This window comes from Helianthus annuus, chromosome 11 (assembly GCF_002127325.2).
Source record: "Helianthus annuus cultivar XRQ/B chromosome 11, HanXRQr2.0-SUNRISE, whole genome shotgun sequence".
Lineage (NCBI taxonomy): Eukaryota > Viridiplantae > Streptophyta > Magnoliopsida > Asterales > Asteraceae > Helianthus > Helianthus annuus.
Genome location: NC_035443.2, coordinates 131,489,686 through 131,504,906, shown reverse-complemented (window position 1 = coordinate 131,504,906; position 15,221 = coordinate 131,489,686). Strand labels below are relative to the sequence as shown.

General features: G+C 42.7%; 1 protein-coding gene across 1 annotated transcript; it reads left to right on the top strand.

Annotated features, from left to right (window-relative positions):
* Window positions 1-12,911: 12,911 nt before the first annotated feature.
* Window positions 12,912-14,496, top strand: LOC110942900 (leucine-rich repeat extensin-like protein 5). Its single transcript, XM_022184661.1, has 3 exons — window positions 12,912-13,020; window positions 13,150-13,413; window positions 13,682-14,496. The coding sequence occupies exons 1-3, from the start codon at window positions 12,912-12,914 to the stop codon at window positions 14,494-14,496; spliced, it is 1,188 nt and encodes a 395-aa protein (XP_022040353.1).
* Window positions 14,497-15,221: the final 725 nt, after the last annotated feature.

Here is a 15,221-nt window from a genome sequence, read left to right as displayed (position 1 = left end):
CGCAGGGTGAAATATGCCACTGGTACATTGGAAGGAATAACACTAACTTGGTGGAACGCCCAAGTTCAGATCTTAGGGTTGGCAGCTGCTAACGCCACACCCTGGAATGATTTCAAGGAACTGATCAAGAGGGAATACTGCACACGGGAAGACATTCATAAGCTGGAAGACGAGCTTTATCATTTGAAAATGACTGGGTCAGAAATCGAAGCTTATACTAAACGGTCAAACGAGCTGGCCGTGCTGTGTCCAACTATGGTGGACCCTCCATACAAGCGCATCGAGTTGTACCTCAAGGGATTAGCACCAGAAATTCAGAGCCATGTGACATCGGCTAATCTTGACAACATCCAGGCTATTCAGCGCCTCGCTCATCGCATCACAGATCAGGCAGTGGATCAGAACAGACTGCCTAAACGTATCAGCGCTACTGCTACCGCTACCACTACTACTACACTTGCTACTCCCAGTGAAAACAAGAGAAAATGGGATGGGGATTCTAGCAAGGGATCAGCTTCAGTGCAGTCACAAGTTCAGCAACGAAAGACAGACAGTTACCAGAGTCCCAGTCAGCACTCTTCAGGTAGCCACAGGCAGGGCGGATATCGAGGGAACCTTCCAAAGTGTAACACCTGCAACAGACACCACAGTGGCCAGTGTAACAAGGGTCGCTGTCAAAGATGCCTCAAGATGGGTCATGAGGCCAAAGATTGTAGAAGCCCTCGACCTGCGAATCAGAACCAGCAGCAGCCACCAGCACAACAGAATCAGCAGCAGGGCAACAAAGGGTGTTTTCATTGCGGTGTAGAGGGTCACTTCAAAAGGCACTGCCCTCAGCTGAACAGGAACCAGAATAACAACAACCATAACAACAATCAGGGTAATGGTAACAACAACAACAATGGTGGGAACAACAACGACAATGAGGCAAGGGGTCGTGCGTTTGTGTTGGGGCAGGGTGATGCCAGAAATGATCCCAACGTCGTTATGGGTAAGTTTCTTCTCGACGATATTTATGTTACTGTTTTATTTGATTCGGGTGCGGATACGAGTTATATGTATTTGAAAATGAGTAAATTGTTAAAACGTGCACCAACACCCCTAAACACCAACCATGTCGTAGAACTAGCAAATGGTAAGAGTGTAGAAGCCACGCATATAGTCAAGGGTTGTAACATCGTTTTAGCGGGTCAGACCTTCTTGATTGATCGTATTCCTATAGTTCTGGGTAGTTTCGACATTGTCATCGGCATGGATTGGTTATCTAAGCAGCAGGCAGAGATTCTATGTAAGGAGAAAATCATTCGTATTCCTCGATCGGGTAAGGAACCTCTCGAAGTTCAAGGCGACAAGAGTGGTGCAGTGGTTGGCATCATCTCTTTCCTGAAGGCTCAGAAATGTTTAAGGAAGGGCCATACGGCTATCTTGGCACTAGTTACTGATGCAGCTTCGAAAGAGAAAAGAATAGAGGATATTCCAGTTGTACGCGAATTTCCTCAGGTGTTCCCTGAAGATTTACCTGGTCTACCGCCTCATCGCCAGGTCGAGTTTCAAATCGAGCTAGCTCCAGGAGCAGCACCTATAGCTCGCGCACCGTATCGTTTGGCTCCAACAGAATTGGAAGAACTGTCTAAGCAACTACAAGAGCTCTTGGATAAGGGTTTCATTCGTCCAAGCTCTTCGCCTTGGGGAGCTCCAGTACTATTCGTGAAAAAGAAGGATGGCACTTTCAGAATGTGCATTGATTATCACGAACTGAACAAGGTTACAGTGAAGAACCGCTATCCTCTTCCTCGTATTGACGACTTATTCGACCAGTTGCAAGGGTCGAGTTACTATTCCAAGATTGATTTAAGGTCAGGGTATCATCAGCTGAGAGTCCGGGATGAGGACGTCTCCAAAACAGCATTCTGAACTCGCTACGGCCATTACGAGTTTCTGGTCATGCCATTCGGGCTTACGAACGCGCCTGCAGTATTCATGGATCTTATGAACAGGGTGTGCAAACCTTATCTTGACAAGTTCGTCATTGTCTTCATCGACGACATTCTGATCTACTCCAAGAGTCAGGAGGAACACGAGCAGCACTTACGTCTTATCTTGGAACTTCTTCGAAAGGAGCAATTGTACGCCAAGCTTTCTAAATGCGACTTCTGGCTTCGTGAAGTCCACTTTCTAGGCCATGTGGTGAACAGGGATGGGATTCATGTCGATCCATCCAAGGTAGATTCAATCAGGAACTGGCCTGCACCGCGTACACCGACGGAAATACGCCAATTCTTGGGTTTGGCGGGGTATTACAGACGGTTTATTAAAGACTTCTCCAAGATCGCGCAGCCGCTTACTATGTTGACACAGAAAGGTGTTACCTATCGTTGGGGTAATACACAAGAAACGGCTTTTCAGTACTTAAAGGATAGGCTTTGCAGCGAACCTATTCTCTCATTGCCAGAGGGCACGGATGATTTTGTAGTTTATTGTGACACATCGATACAGGGGCTTGGTTGTGTATTGATGCAGCGGGATAAAGTTATTGCCTACGCCTCTCGTCAACTCAAGGTTCATGAACGGAACCACACGACGCACGATTTAGAGCTGGGAGCTGTTGTTTTCGCGCTTAAGATATGGCGACACTACCTGTACGGTACCAAGTGCACTATTTACACCGATCACAGGAGTCTCGAGCATATCTTCAAGCAGAAGGAATTGAACATGCGTCAACGACGATGGGTCGAGCTACTTAATGATTACGAATGCGCCATCAAGTACCATCCAGGCAAAGCCAATGTTGTGGCTGACGCTCTCAGTCGGAAAGACACGCTACCTAGACGCGTACGAGCCTTGCAGCTCACTATTCAGTCCAGTCTTCCTGCACAGATACGAACTGCTCAGATGGAAGCATTAAAGCCCTAAAACGTCAAAGCTGAAGCCTTACGCGGCTCAAGGCAACGAATGGAACAAAAGGAAGACGGCGCCTACTATGTAACGGGGCGTATTTGGGTCCCACTTTTCGGCGGTTTACGAGAACTTGTGATGGATGAAGCTCATAAGTCTCGCTACTCGATACATCCAGGTTCGGATAAAATGTATCACGACATCAGAACTACATATTGGTGGCCTAGCATGAAAGCCCACATCGCTACTTACGTCGGTAAGTGTTTGACATGTGCAAAGGTCAAAGTGGAGTATCAGAAACCAGCGGGCCTACTTCAACAACCCAGGATACCACAGTGGAAATGGGAAGAAATTTCCATGGATTTTGTTACAGGCCTACCCAGATCCCAGCGTGGGAATGATACTATATGGGTGATCGTGGATCGACTCACCAAGTCTGCACACTTCCTGGCTATAAAGGAAACGGATAAGTTCTCCACTCTCGCAGACATTTATCTTAAAGAAGTTGTTTCGAGGCACGGGGTGCCCACCTCCATCATTTCGGATCGGGATGCACGATTCACGTCAGAACTATGGCAAGCGATGCACAAATCTTTCGGCTCACGGTTAGACATGAGCACAGCATATCATCCTCAGACGGATTGGCAGTCTGAGCGAACGATCCAAACTCTTGAAGACATGCTTCGGGCATGTGTCATTGATTTCGGCAACGGCTGGGAAAAGCATATCCCTTTGGTGGAGTTTTCGTATAATAACAGTTATCACACCAGCATACAAGCCGCTCCATTCGAGGCATTGTACGGACGTAAATGTCGGTCACCTCTCTGTTGGGCAGAGGTGGGGGATAGTCAGATCACGGGTCCAGAGATTGTAGTGGACGCCACGGAAAAGATTGCACAGATACGACAACGCATGGCGGCAGCACGCGACCGTCAGAAAGCATACGCGGATAAGCGAAGGAAACCGTTGGAATTTCAGGTCGGGGACCGGGTTTTATTAAAAGTCTCACCCTGGAAGGGTGTGGTTCGATTTGGTAAACGAGGCAAGCTCAATCCACGGTATGTCGGACCGTTTGAGATCATTGAGAAAATAGGCAAAGTGGCCTACAAGCTAAACCTACCAGCTGAACTCGGTGCAGTTCACAATGTATTCCACGTGTCGAATCTGAAGAAGTGCCTGTCAGATGAGACCCTCATAGTTCCTTTTAAGGAACTCACTATCGACGAGCGGTTGCAGTTCGTCGAGGAGCAAGTTGAAATCACGGACCGGGATGTTAAGGTCCTCAAAAGCAAGAGAATCCCTCTTGTTCGAGTTCGTTGGAACTCCCGACGTGGCCCAGAGTACACCTGGGAACGCGAAGACCAAATGAAAGAAAAGTACCCCCAGTTATTCGGAACCAATGCATCCACTACTGAGACTGAAGCTACTACTGCGGAATTTCGGGACGAAATTCCAAATCAACGGGGGGATGATGTGACACCCCAGGAGAACCAGTGAACAATACAGCTTACCTAGCTTCCTCAGTGAGTGCGTACTAAATTTCGGGACGAAATTTCTTTCAAGTTGGGGATAATGTGACAACTCGAATTTCCAAGATTCCTATTTCGCATTTATTGCACGTTCTTGTATTGTTTAGTTGATTATTTGCACAATTAATTGCTATGGAATTATATACGTTTTGATGCAATGAATCGTATTGTGTGATTGTGCATAGTTGTTTATTAATTGTGAAAGACTTGGTAAATATATGAACTTGGTGGTGAAACTGTGAAACTGTTTGAGATGGTGTGCATGTGTAAAATATGATACTTAGGGAGGTAGAGGGTAATTAGTGAAAGTCTAGAGATACTTAACCCTAATCCCTTTCACTAATCATTTTCACAAGAAACAAAAGCACGTAGTTCACATTCTATTCTCTGGCAATCATCACCAAATCATTGGCACAAGACATTTAACACTTTTGATTCATTTCTCTAGAATCAATCAAGGTAATTGTTTAATCATTGTTTGATGTTAAATGTTGATTGATTGTTTGATTGTCCTTAATTCATGAAGTTTGTAATTCTTGAAAACCCTAGTTCATCATATGATAATTTGGTGTTTTCAATAGATGTTGATTATTGTGTAATCACTGTTTGATGATTTAAATGATTGTATTGTCAAAACCTTTGATGATTGACTTGATTCTATGATGGTGAAAGTATGAATTAGGGTTTGAGCGTATGGAGACGTAACTGATGTTTATGTGATTCATGTTCTGGTCGATGATCGATGATTGATGTTAATTGTGATATATTGTTTATCATATAGATCCGACTTTTAAACATGTGATATGGCCCGACTTTTGAATCCTAGCCTAGTCCGAGTTTTGGCTCCAAAGGTCTTGGTCCGAATTTCATATATTTCATATATAAGATCACCTGTCCGAGTTTGATAAGAGGTGCAAAGGTCCGAGTTCTTTGTTGTGGGGAGTCCGAGTTTTAAAGGCTCAAAGCCTTGCCCGAGTTTTAACCCCCCCCCAACCTCATATCCGACCTTTTAATTCATCAAAGGTCCGAGTTTCTAATAGGTGATAGCCTGTCCGAGTTCTGACACCCTCATGGGTGGTCCGAGCTTCATGAAACCCATGTCCGACCTTCATCATGTTATAAGGGGGTCCGAGTTTCAAGCATAGAAACCCCCCACCACCCTAGTCCGACTTTTAATCAAAGGAACCCCCATGTCCGACCTTGTGAAGGCAATGGCCACTTGTCCGACCTTTTAAGTGTTATGGCATTTGTCCGACTTTGTGTAATAATCAAAATGAAGTCATGAGTTGTGTGTTACTTATTATTGGATCTGTTAAGCCAGATAACCCTGTTAAACATGCATGTCGACTGCGTTACGTATAAAAAGTATATGAATCCCTGTTAAGCCAAACTGATTAACCCTGTTAACTGCTAAGTGTTAACTGTGCTCTGTTCTGCATGATATGATACCATAAGTTGCTGCAATTGCTGTATATTACTGTATTTATGTGCAAACCATGTCAGATCAGTATGTAGTCAATTATCACACACAGTCGATTGAACACCAAGACTTGTAAACCCTAATTGAATTTATATACTTACGTCAAGTATGTGCAATGTATCCTAGGTCGTGTGTAACGGACTTAGACAATTGTTAAACCCTAGAGCATAGCATACCGAGCAAACCAAGGTGAGTTCACACTTTTACTAAGGCATGGGATTCCCAGGGTTTGGGAATGGGATTGAAGGAATGAGGTTGAATAGATTCATACTGACACTAATACTAGACTACCATACCATTGTCCTCGGTTGTGCAGGACACATACTTATGCTACTCACTGTCCTCGGTTGTGCAGGACACATACTTATGCTATTCACTGTCCTCGGTTGTGCAGGACACATACTTACAATCTACGTAGACTTATACTTACTACTATCCTCGGTTGTGAAGGATACTCACGTAAAACCTACGTGTACTTATACTTACTACTATCCTCGGTTGTGAAGGATACTCACGTAAAACCTACGTGTACTTATACTTACTACTATCCTCGGTTGTGAAGGATACTCACGTAAAACCCACGTGTATTTATACTTACTACTATCCTCGGTTGTGAAGGATACTTATGGTTACGAGTAGTCTAGTGGATATATAACATGGGAAGCCCCCACCAATAGAACGTACTATCGGCCCAGTAGAGCCACATGTTACATACGAACTTACCATTACGCATTTACTTTCTGTGAACTCGCTCAACTAGTTGTTGATCCACTGTTGCATGCCTTGCAGGTCGTTAGATACATGGAGCTTGCACAGGGAGGAGCTGGTCGTTGTGGGCTTGGATCGTGATTATCTTATTAAACACTTATGACATTATGTACTTAATTATGTTGGGTTTTGATTATACGCTTCCGCTAAACGATGATAACTTACTTATGATTTTGGATCACCTTTCATATGGATTTGGTTTGATTTAATGGCAATTACTTTTACTATATATTGTTCTATATGATTGGTGGCTTGATCCTGGTCAGTCACGCTCCCAAGCGGTGATACTCCGCAGGTGGATTTTGGGGGTGTGACATACGGTCACGTTGTCTAACCGGACCCGATAGTGTTTTGCGAGTTTGGTAACAAAGGCCCCTCCGCAGATTCGTGACGTGGGTGTCGAGCCAGGACCTCGAATAAGCGACTCCGCAACGCTAACCGCTAAGTTGCAATTTGAGCCAGAAATGATGCAATAAAGGTGAAAAAGGTCGCGGGTGGTGATATTGCTCGTGCTGTCACCCCGACCTTCCATGACGTGGAAGATAGCGTGCTCAATGACTCGGTGAAGTGGGTCAAGGATCCATGTTGCCTTGGCCGTCCAAGGGTCCCAAATCCGACCCGGTACAGTGATTTGATCCCAGAAGGCTGCTTTATATACGTTTGGCTCCCAATCCTGTAAACTATCATGAAACAATTCCGAGTCTATCTCATCATCCTCGTACAACCCTAACACTTGGCCAAATCGGCTGATCGATTGTTGCTGCCATTTCTTGCCCAAGCGGAATCTCACACCAACATTCTTGTCGTACACATCTGGGCACGGAAAGGTGAATCGGAACGATGCAAAGAACTCAATCACCAACTCTACATACTGCGGCTCTGCAATCTCGAAAAGGCGGGACCAAGGAGGCGTCATGAGATCATCAAACCGCTCGGATTGTCCGAGCAAATCCAAGTCAACCATTTTTAGTCTCCTCATAGGCTCAATTAAATGTCTTCTAGCCCATAACCTATCCACCTTAGGTATGCAATACCCTTCCCTGGCATTGTTGTGGAAGCGCAGTACGGGTGATCCATCTGCAAGATTGAGACAAGATTAATCAGCAACCAAAACAAACAGACAAAAATATGGATTTGGACAATATGGCACGGTCGTGCCACCATATGGCACTACCGTGCTTTACCTGGTAACCAACAGATTATGAAGATTTCTGGGGAAATTATGAAGATCTGGGTTTCATTCCCCAGTTGCACGATCGTGCCACCCCACGGCACCCTCGTGCTTGGTCGTAAACGGATCTGATTTGAACCAACTTTTCAAAGAAGCACGATCATGCCGCCCATCGGCACCCTCGTGCCTGACAGATCTCCGAGGAATGATCTCAGCGATTTCACTAGAAGCACGACCGTGCCATATGACGGCACCCTCATGCGACTTGAAGATCTGGGCAAAACTTAAAGATCTGGATGACTGTTATGAATTTCTGAGTAAACTTATGAAGAACCGACAAGTTTTATGAAGAGCACGATCGTGCTGTTCGGTGGCACCCTCGTGTGACTGGATTTCTTGAAAAATTTTTGAAGATAAACACATATTATGAAGATCACGAGCATGCCACAACAGGTCACGACCGTGCGTGTCGGAACCCAGCCTCGGAAAATCGCTCAAATCACCCCCGAAACCCCGATCTTTTCACACTTTTGCTTAGGGGTTTTGTACATTGGTCCATTGTGGTTCAAACCAACACAAAAAACACGAAAAACGGGCTTGAAACGGGTGATTTAGACCAAGCCCTAAAAACTGTAAAGAAAACTAACTACCAAGAACATAACACCAAAACACATCAAACTAACAAGAAAAAGGATGAATTCGTACCTGGAATGATTGTTGGGATGAAAGAAATTCTTGGAGGAAGCTAGGAGATGCAAGAATCTGTGAGTGCTTTGAGTGGGCTCAAGGTAGAAGATGAAGTTATGAAGAAGAGGAGTTGGTGGGTGGTTGGTTTTATTAAAGGTTCTATTATTGATCTGCAAAAAGGGCTGACACCCCCCAGGTCTGGTAGTGCCAGATTTTACTGTTGATAGTGCTCGATTTTCGGATTTTTTTAAGGATGTAGAAAATGAAAATATTTGTAGAAAAACTCCTTGAACCCGGGTGTGACAACCCTCACATTTACAGGTATCCGTACAATTAATTAATATTTAATTTGTGCTTAATGACTATGCTTGATTACAACTGTGATTAAACTGCTTTCTGTTTTCTGCTACGTACATACATATGCATCACATTTTATATTGTCACTCTATTATTTATACACAAACATTAGTGACAAACTTGATGCACAAAGCACAGTTAGCACAGTGAGCGGATAACCCAGAAAACATGCTGACAATGCCAGCACCTAGACAGACAATTTTTTGAGGCCAGTATGAGCCAGAGATAGAGTACTACACTAGTAGGGAGTGTATGGAAGTGAGGATCATAAAACTGCGTCACTAGGTTATAGTTATAGTGCCGGGAAGTGCCTAAAACACACTTTAAATGCAGAATTCTGCACTTAATAAACAAAATTCAGCATTTAACAATGCTAGTAAAGTGCAAAAACTTGGCAAAATAGTCCTAGATACTTTCCAAAGTGTTGGGAATTAAATGTGTCACTAAAAGTAATATAAAGGACACCTTACGGATTAATTTAGCACTTTAACGGAACAACACCCAACCGAACAACAGGACTTTACCCGGAACACAAAAATATTTCCAAACACATTGTTTTTACTTTTCTGAGCTAGTTAGGGTCCCCGAACACCCTAACACACTATATAATTAACAACACACCTTAATATACTAACTTAACCTTTAAATCCTAACTAGATTGTAACTAAAACATTACAACCCAACCCCATACCCCCCCCCCTTCGAACCGGTTATGTGAGAGTGGGGACACCCCATGATTTTTTTATTATTTTATTAATCTTGTTGTTGGGTAATGAAACATTATATTCAATGGTTAAACATGAACTTGGTCTATATAAGTAACCTAGAGGTCTTAAGCTTTTCATTCTTATCACCATCAAACACAGAAAACACTCTCTCTTTCCTTCTCTTTGGATCGGCCGAACACAAGCACCATCACTACCACCACCTTCAAGTTTCCTTCAAGCAATCCATACATACCAAAAGGTGTTAGAGATCCTACAAGTAAGCTTGGTGTGTTCGGAAGCTCAAGGACCGCTCTCGTTTTCTTTTATCCATCAATTTTGTGCTCTTGAACTCCCCTAGCCTTGTGCTAGTAGTAAGTGCCTTAGATCTTCATATTCTTCATATTTTTGGTGGTTAATAGTGAAAAGAATGGTGAAATATTAAGAACTCTAAAGAACATAATCAAAGTCTTGAAGTATAAACTAACTAAAGATGAAGTATGGTTAAAATGGTGATGAAATCATGTTGTTCTTGTGTTGTTATGTTTCTTGATTGGTGTTTGTTAGATAAAATGATATGGTTCATCACATGGACTTGCTAGATCATGTTTAAAGACATGAACTAGCAAGATGTGAAAGTTAGAAATGTTGTGGATGATGAAATCATCCACACATAAGCTATGAACTTGAATAAATGAAAGTTTTCTTGAAAAATAAAGATCAAAATGGGTTGTAAACTTGTAGATCTAAAGATCTATGAGTGGTTTTTTGAAAGAACCAAGTGAAAAATATTAGTTTTGATAACACTTGGATCTTACATAAAATAATCGCATTTTTAGTGGATAAACAAGTGTAGGAACACTTGTGTAAAAAGAAAATTTCACAAAGAAATATTTTTAGAAAATATGACTAGAAGTTGTAAATGTTCAAATCCTTTAAAAATAAAGTTTTTAAGAAACTAATCACATTTTTAAAGGTAACAAGACTTACTAATTATGCTAGTAAGTTACTACTTGTTTTTATAAACTTTCAAGTTCATAAGTTTATGATTTATGCTTATTTTTGTCAAGTTTGGTAATTAGAAATTGTATATTGTTGATTGAAAATTGTTTGAATGATTTTACAAAAGAAAATGATATGCTAGTAAGCATGGACGCCTCCATTTACAAAGGAAACTCTGGCGAATTTTTTCTAGAATTTCAACACTTAGAAAATATTTTTCTAACAAGTGTTACAAATATATTTTTAACTTTATTTTCGAAATAAACTTCGCCATGATTTTTATTACAAAATGACTAAGTGCCGGAGGTTGATTTTCGTAAGTAAAATTTGTTAAATATATATTTAAAATATATATTTTATACTAAAACTCTTGTGTGATTGTTTGTTTGTTATGTGAACTAGTTATATTATTTTTAGGGTAAAGATAATATAACTTATGTGTACCATGGAATAACGACTCCAAAATAATACCAAAATTCTTACAAAATAAATATTTGAGTCACGCATTTATTTTTACAACGCGAACGTTAAAATATAACTTATGTATATTTTGGAAAAATACTCTCATACGTATATTTTTGATAAAGTATTATTTTGGGAAAATTTATGAAGTAAAATATAATATTTTTGGGAAAAATATGTATATTTTGGAATTAAGATGTTTTAGACAAATGATATAAATATATTTTTCTAAGTGGGACTTAATATATATTTTTTTCGGAATTACAAGTGTGCACGTATAAAAACCCCCATCCTTGGGAAGGAAATACACATGAAGTAATTAAGAAGTGTGAACACGAAATAGTTGCCTAACTATTTTTCCTAAAAACAGTAAACCCTAAGCCAAGGCACTGCCCGTTCGTCTAATAGACATTAGTACGTGTACGTCGTTGCGTAGCAGATTGAGTTGGATTGACGACTATTTCAGGAGACGCACTTCTGTGAGTTCATGTCCCCTTTTCTACTTACTGTTTTCAATTTTATACTTCGGGGGTGAAATACATGCGACAAATATTACAAACATTTATTTACATGGTATGATTAGCTTAGGGAGGGTTTATACTACTAGATCATGTGAGGGGTGGGTACAACACTTGAGGCCATTAATCCTCGTTGTAGGACCGAGGGACACAAGAGTGATAGATCTATTTGGGTGTAGCGAGCCCACACCCGTGAGGCCGGGGCGGCCCATAAAGGTGACTGTGTCTTACCGCCGAAGCCCGGTAACAAAGTTGCTAGGTTTGAGTTTCCCTGCACCTTCTCACATATACTAGTGGCTTTGCAACCCATTGGTGATCTCTTTTTCCTTATTTCTACATACCAGGGACTTTTATACATACTTTAACGGTTTATACATACTTTAACGGTTTATACATACTCATTTTTACATGAACTCGCTCAACTTTTTGTTGATTTTTCAAACTACATGTATTTCAGGAAATTAGTGGATCTGTCAAGGTATGCAATCACGTCAAGCTGCGTAGGAATAATGATGTCATTCGGGTTTAAGAAGTGTGACCTTTTCTTGGACGGGTTACAAGTCCTAAACCGTATTTTTAGTCAAGTCTTTCGTCGTATCGTATGAACATGTTTTTAATTTATGTCATAGTTATATTTTGTTTTATGTGTCGACTTTTAAAAACAATGTTATTGTGGTAATTTTTAAACTTGATGAATGGATGACTATCATGTGTTTTATTTACATATAGCATTGTTGTGATTGTGCTATGGTATTAAGAAGTCACACCAAATCAACCCACGCTTCCGCAACAGCCAGGGTGTGACAGCTTGGTATCAGAGCATCGATCATAGCGAACTAGGATTCCTTCTCGAGTCTAGACTATGATCACTAGGGCTCTCACGAAAACATTTTTACATTGCATACACTAAAATGTCCAGATCCAGGATACAAAACATTTTTACAAAAAGGCACAAATACACTTTTTCAAAAATTATATTTCAGCCTTAGAGGCTAAGGGAGGTTCAGTCTTAGAGGCTGAGGGAGGTTCAGTCTTAGAGGCTGAGGGTGGTTCAGTCTTAGAGGCTAAGGGAGGTTCAGTCTTAGAGGCTGAGGGAGGTTCAGTCTTAGAGACTGAAGGGTTCAATCTTAGAGATTGGGGAGGTTTAGTCTTAGAGACTGGGAGGATGGTCTTAGAGACCAGGGAGTTAGTCTGAGAGGCTAGGGAGTTCAGTCTGAGAGACTGGGAGGGTAGTCTAGAGAGACTAGGAGAACTACTTGTTTGCATTATTGTGACTTACATGTTTATTTGACTTCATGATTGATATATGTGCATGAATGTGATTGTGTTACAGACACCATGGTTTCTTCTTCAGACACAGGAGTATCGGACACAGTGGACCCCATGGCAGTTGTGTCAGATGACGAGATACCATCAGAGGGAGACGTATACACCTCAGACACCACGAGTATAGATGACGACGATTTTTAGCCCTTCGCGTTGCCAGACATCGGAGTTGAGCCTGCTGATGGCATTCCTGCTGGGGATTTACCTCTTGCGGTGATCCCTGCTCTCGTTCCGCTTGTTGCTTTCCCAGTGGTGGATGTGCCACTTGATGTCGTATCTGATGACGACATTGATCTGTTCGATGAGGGTCCGCCTGAGGACGACTATGAGGGCGGGGCTCTGATTGATGCTGATGTTGTTCTTCCCATTGCTGAGGCCCCTGTAGAGGAGCTTCCTGCTGGTTCACCTGTCCCAGACTCATTGGAGTCTGTGGCATCTGCGTCTTTGCACGACCAGGGAGTGCAACATCACTCTCCTGATGCCGACCCCGACTTGGCGATGTCAGCTGCACCTGGTCCGTCGCACGAGTTCGAGTTTGACCATGAGGTCGATGATGATTTTGATCCAGTCTTTCCCCTGATTTCGATCCAGACCATGATATCGAGTTTATTCATATGGACCAGCCCCTAGAGGCGCCCGTAGCTCCCATTGATCCGTTATTTGACATTCCATTTGATTTTGACATGGACCTTGTTGACCCTGAGCCTGTCATGGCCCCTGAGCCAGTTGTTGCTCCTGATCCTACACCAGGGCACGACCCTGTTCTTGATGATGCACCACAGCACCAGCTCTTGCACCACCCATTGTTGACCTCCCCGTTGTTGCTCCACCAGTGGTGGATGATCCTGTTGTTGATGTACCGTTACCTGATCCCGTGCCGGCATTGGTTGACCGTGCACCTTTTGCCGCTCACATAGATCCTCGTTATGCTGACACTTGCAACGGGTGGATCGAGGATGATGACGATTACCCACCATTTGTGCTACCTGTCACTCCTCCCGTAGCACCCGTTTCTGCACCCACTAATATCCCATTGTTTCCCCCACACACCACAGACGTTCATCGCACTGATTTTCCCATTACGTTCCTCCAGGACATACCGCCACCTCATCCTGGAGAGGGGTCATCGAGGCAGCCGCCTGTTTCTGTGCCACCCATGCTACCATCATCCTTTCCATTCATGCCCAAGTTTCCTCATGTTGTACCACCTACTGCACCATCTTTCATACCATCGAGCGAGCCATTTTTATGGACTACGCCCCCTGTTATGCCATTGTCTGATCCGTACCACCCATTTCACATGGGGTACACCACAGAGGATATACTTGCGTCGCTGCAACTACAGCAGGACGCCCTGAGCCGACGTATTCAGGAGTTGGAGAGAGCTCCACGTCTGTCTTGCCACTGTCAGACCCCCTTTGTAGCACCGCACACTCCACGTCTGCTTTCCCCTGATTCAGATGTTCGTTTCTTGACATCTGAGCAGCAGATTGCATATTTTCTGCGCGTCTGTCGTGCCTTAGAGGAGGACTGGTTACACATGCATCTCTTGCGTTTCTCTCGTTTCCCTCCTCCGCCTCCTTCGCCATCAGCATAGGCATTTTGGTTTGATGCAGGTAGGCTTTTGGTAAGAAGACCGCGATTGTGCCGACTATACAGCATCTTGAAGACCGCATTTTGATGTCATGACCTTTGATATTTAGTTTTTGGTTGTTGTAGATTACTAGATAGTTCAGACAAGGGCGATGTGGCCCTTAGTCACTTTTGATGTACGATACAGATATAAAACTTGTAAATATTGTATTGTGGTCTTGATTTTATGATAGCTCAATCGCAGTATTCTCATTATATGCGTTGTTGGATTATTTGTTTTAATTTTATAATATGAGATGTTATGTGCTTGATGAATGTTATTACATACGCATACTATTTACTTACTATGACCTGACCAATATGATCACCCTTTTAGAAGATGCCTCCACGACGTGATCCGCGCATGCCCACTACTGAGGTATAACTCCAAGGAATAATCGCCGCGGCTATAGCCCAGTATGCAGCTTCTCATGCCGAAACAAGCGGAAATGTCTCAAACAACAACGACAATAACAATCCACCCAATGGTAATGTTAAGTCGTTTGAAGATATACTACGATACATTTGGATATTTATAGCACGTCTGCTAATACCATTTGTAAATTCTAACATATGTGCAGGGTGCACCTACAAGCAATTCCTCGACTGCAAGCCCGTAAATTTCGACAGCACAGGAGGTGTTGTTGCGTTTGTTAGGTGGGCTGAAAAGACAGACTCTATCCTAAGGAT

What these genes read in the sequence shown, in the direction of transcription:
- LOC110942900 (XM_022184661.1), top strand. Translation starts at nt 12,912, where the DNA reads ATGGTTTCTTCTTCAGACACAGGAGTATCGGACACAGTGGACCCCATG. An exon ending in ATACACCTCAGACACCACGA is followed by an intron (nt 13,021 to 13,149) that starts GTATAGATGACG and finishes TTGCTTTCCCAG; the next exon opens with TGGTGGATGTGCCACTTGAT. An exon ending in GGCGATGTCAGCTGCACCTG is followed by an intron (nt 13,414 to 13,681) that starts GTCCGTCGCACG and finishes GATGCACCACAG; the next exon opens with CACCAGCTCTTGCACCACCC.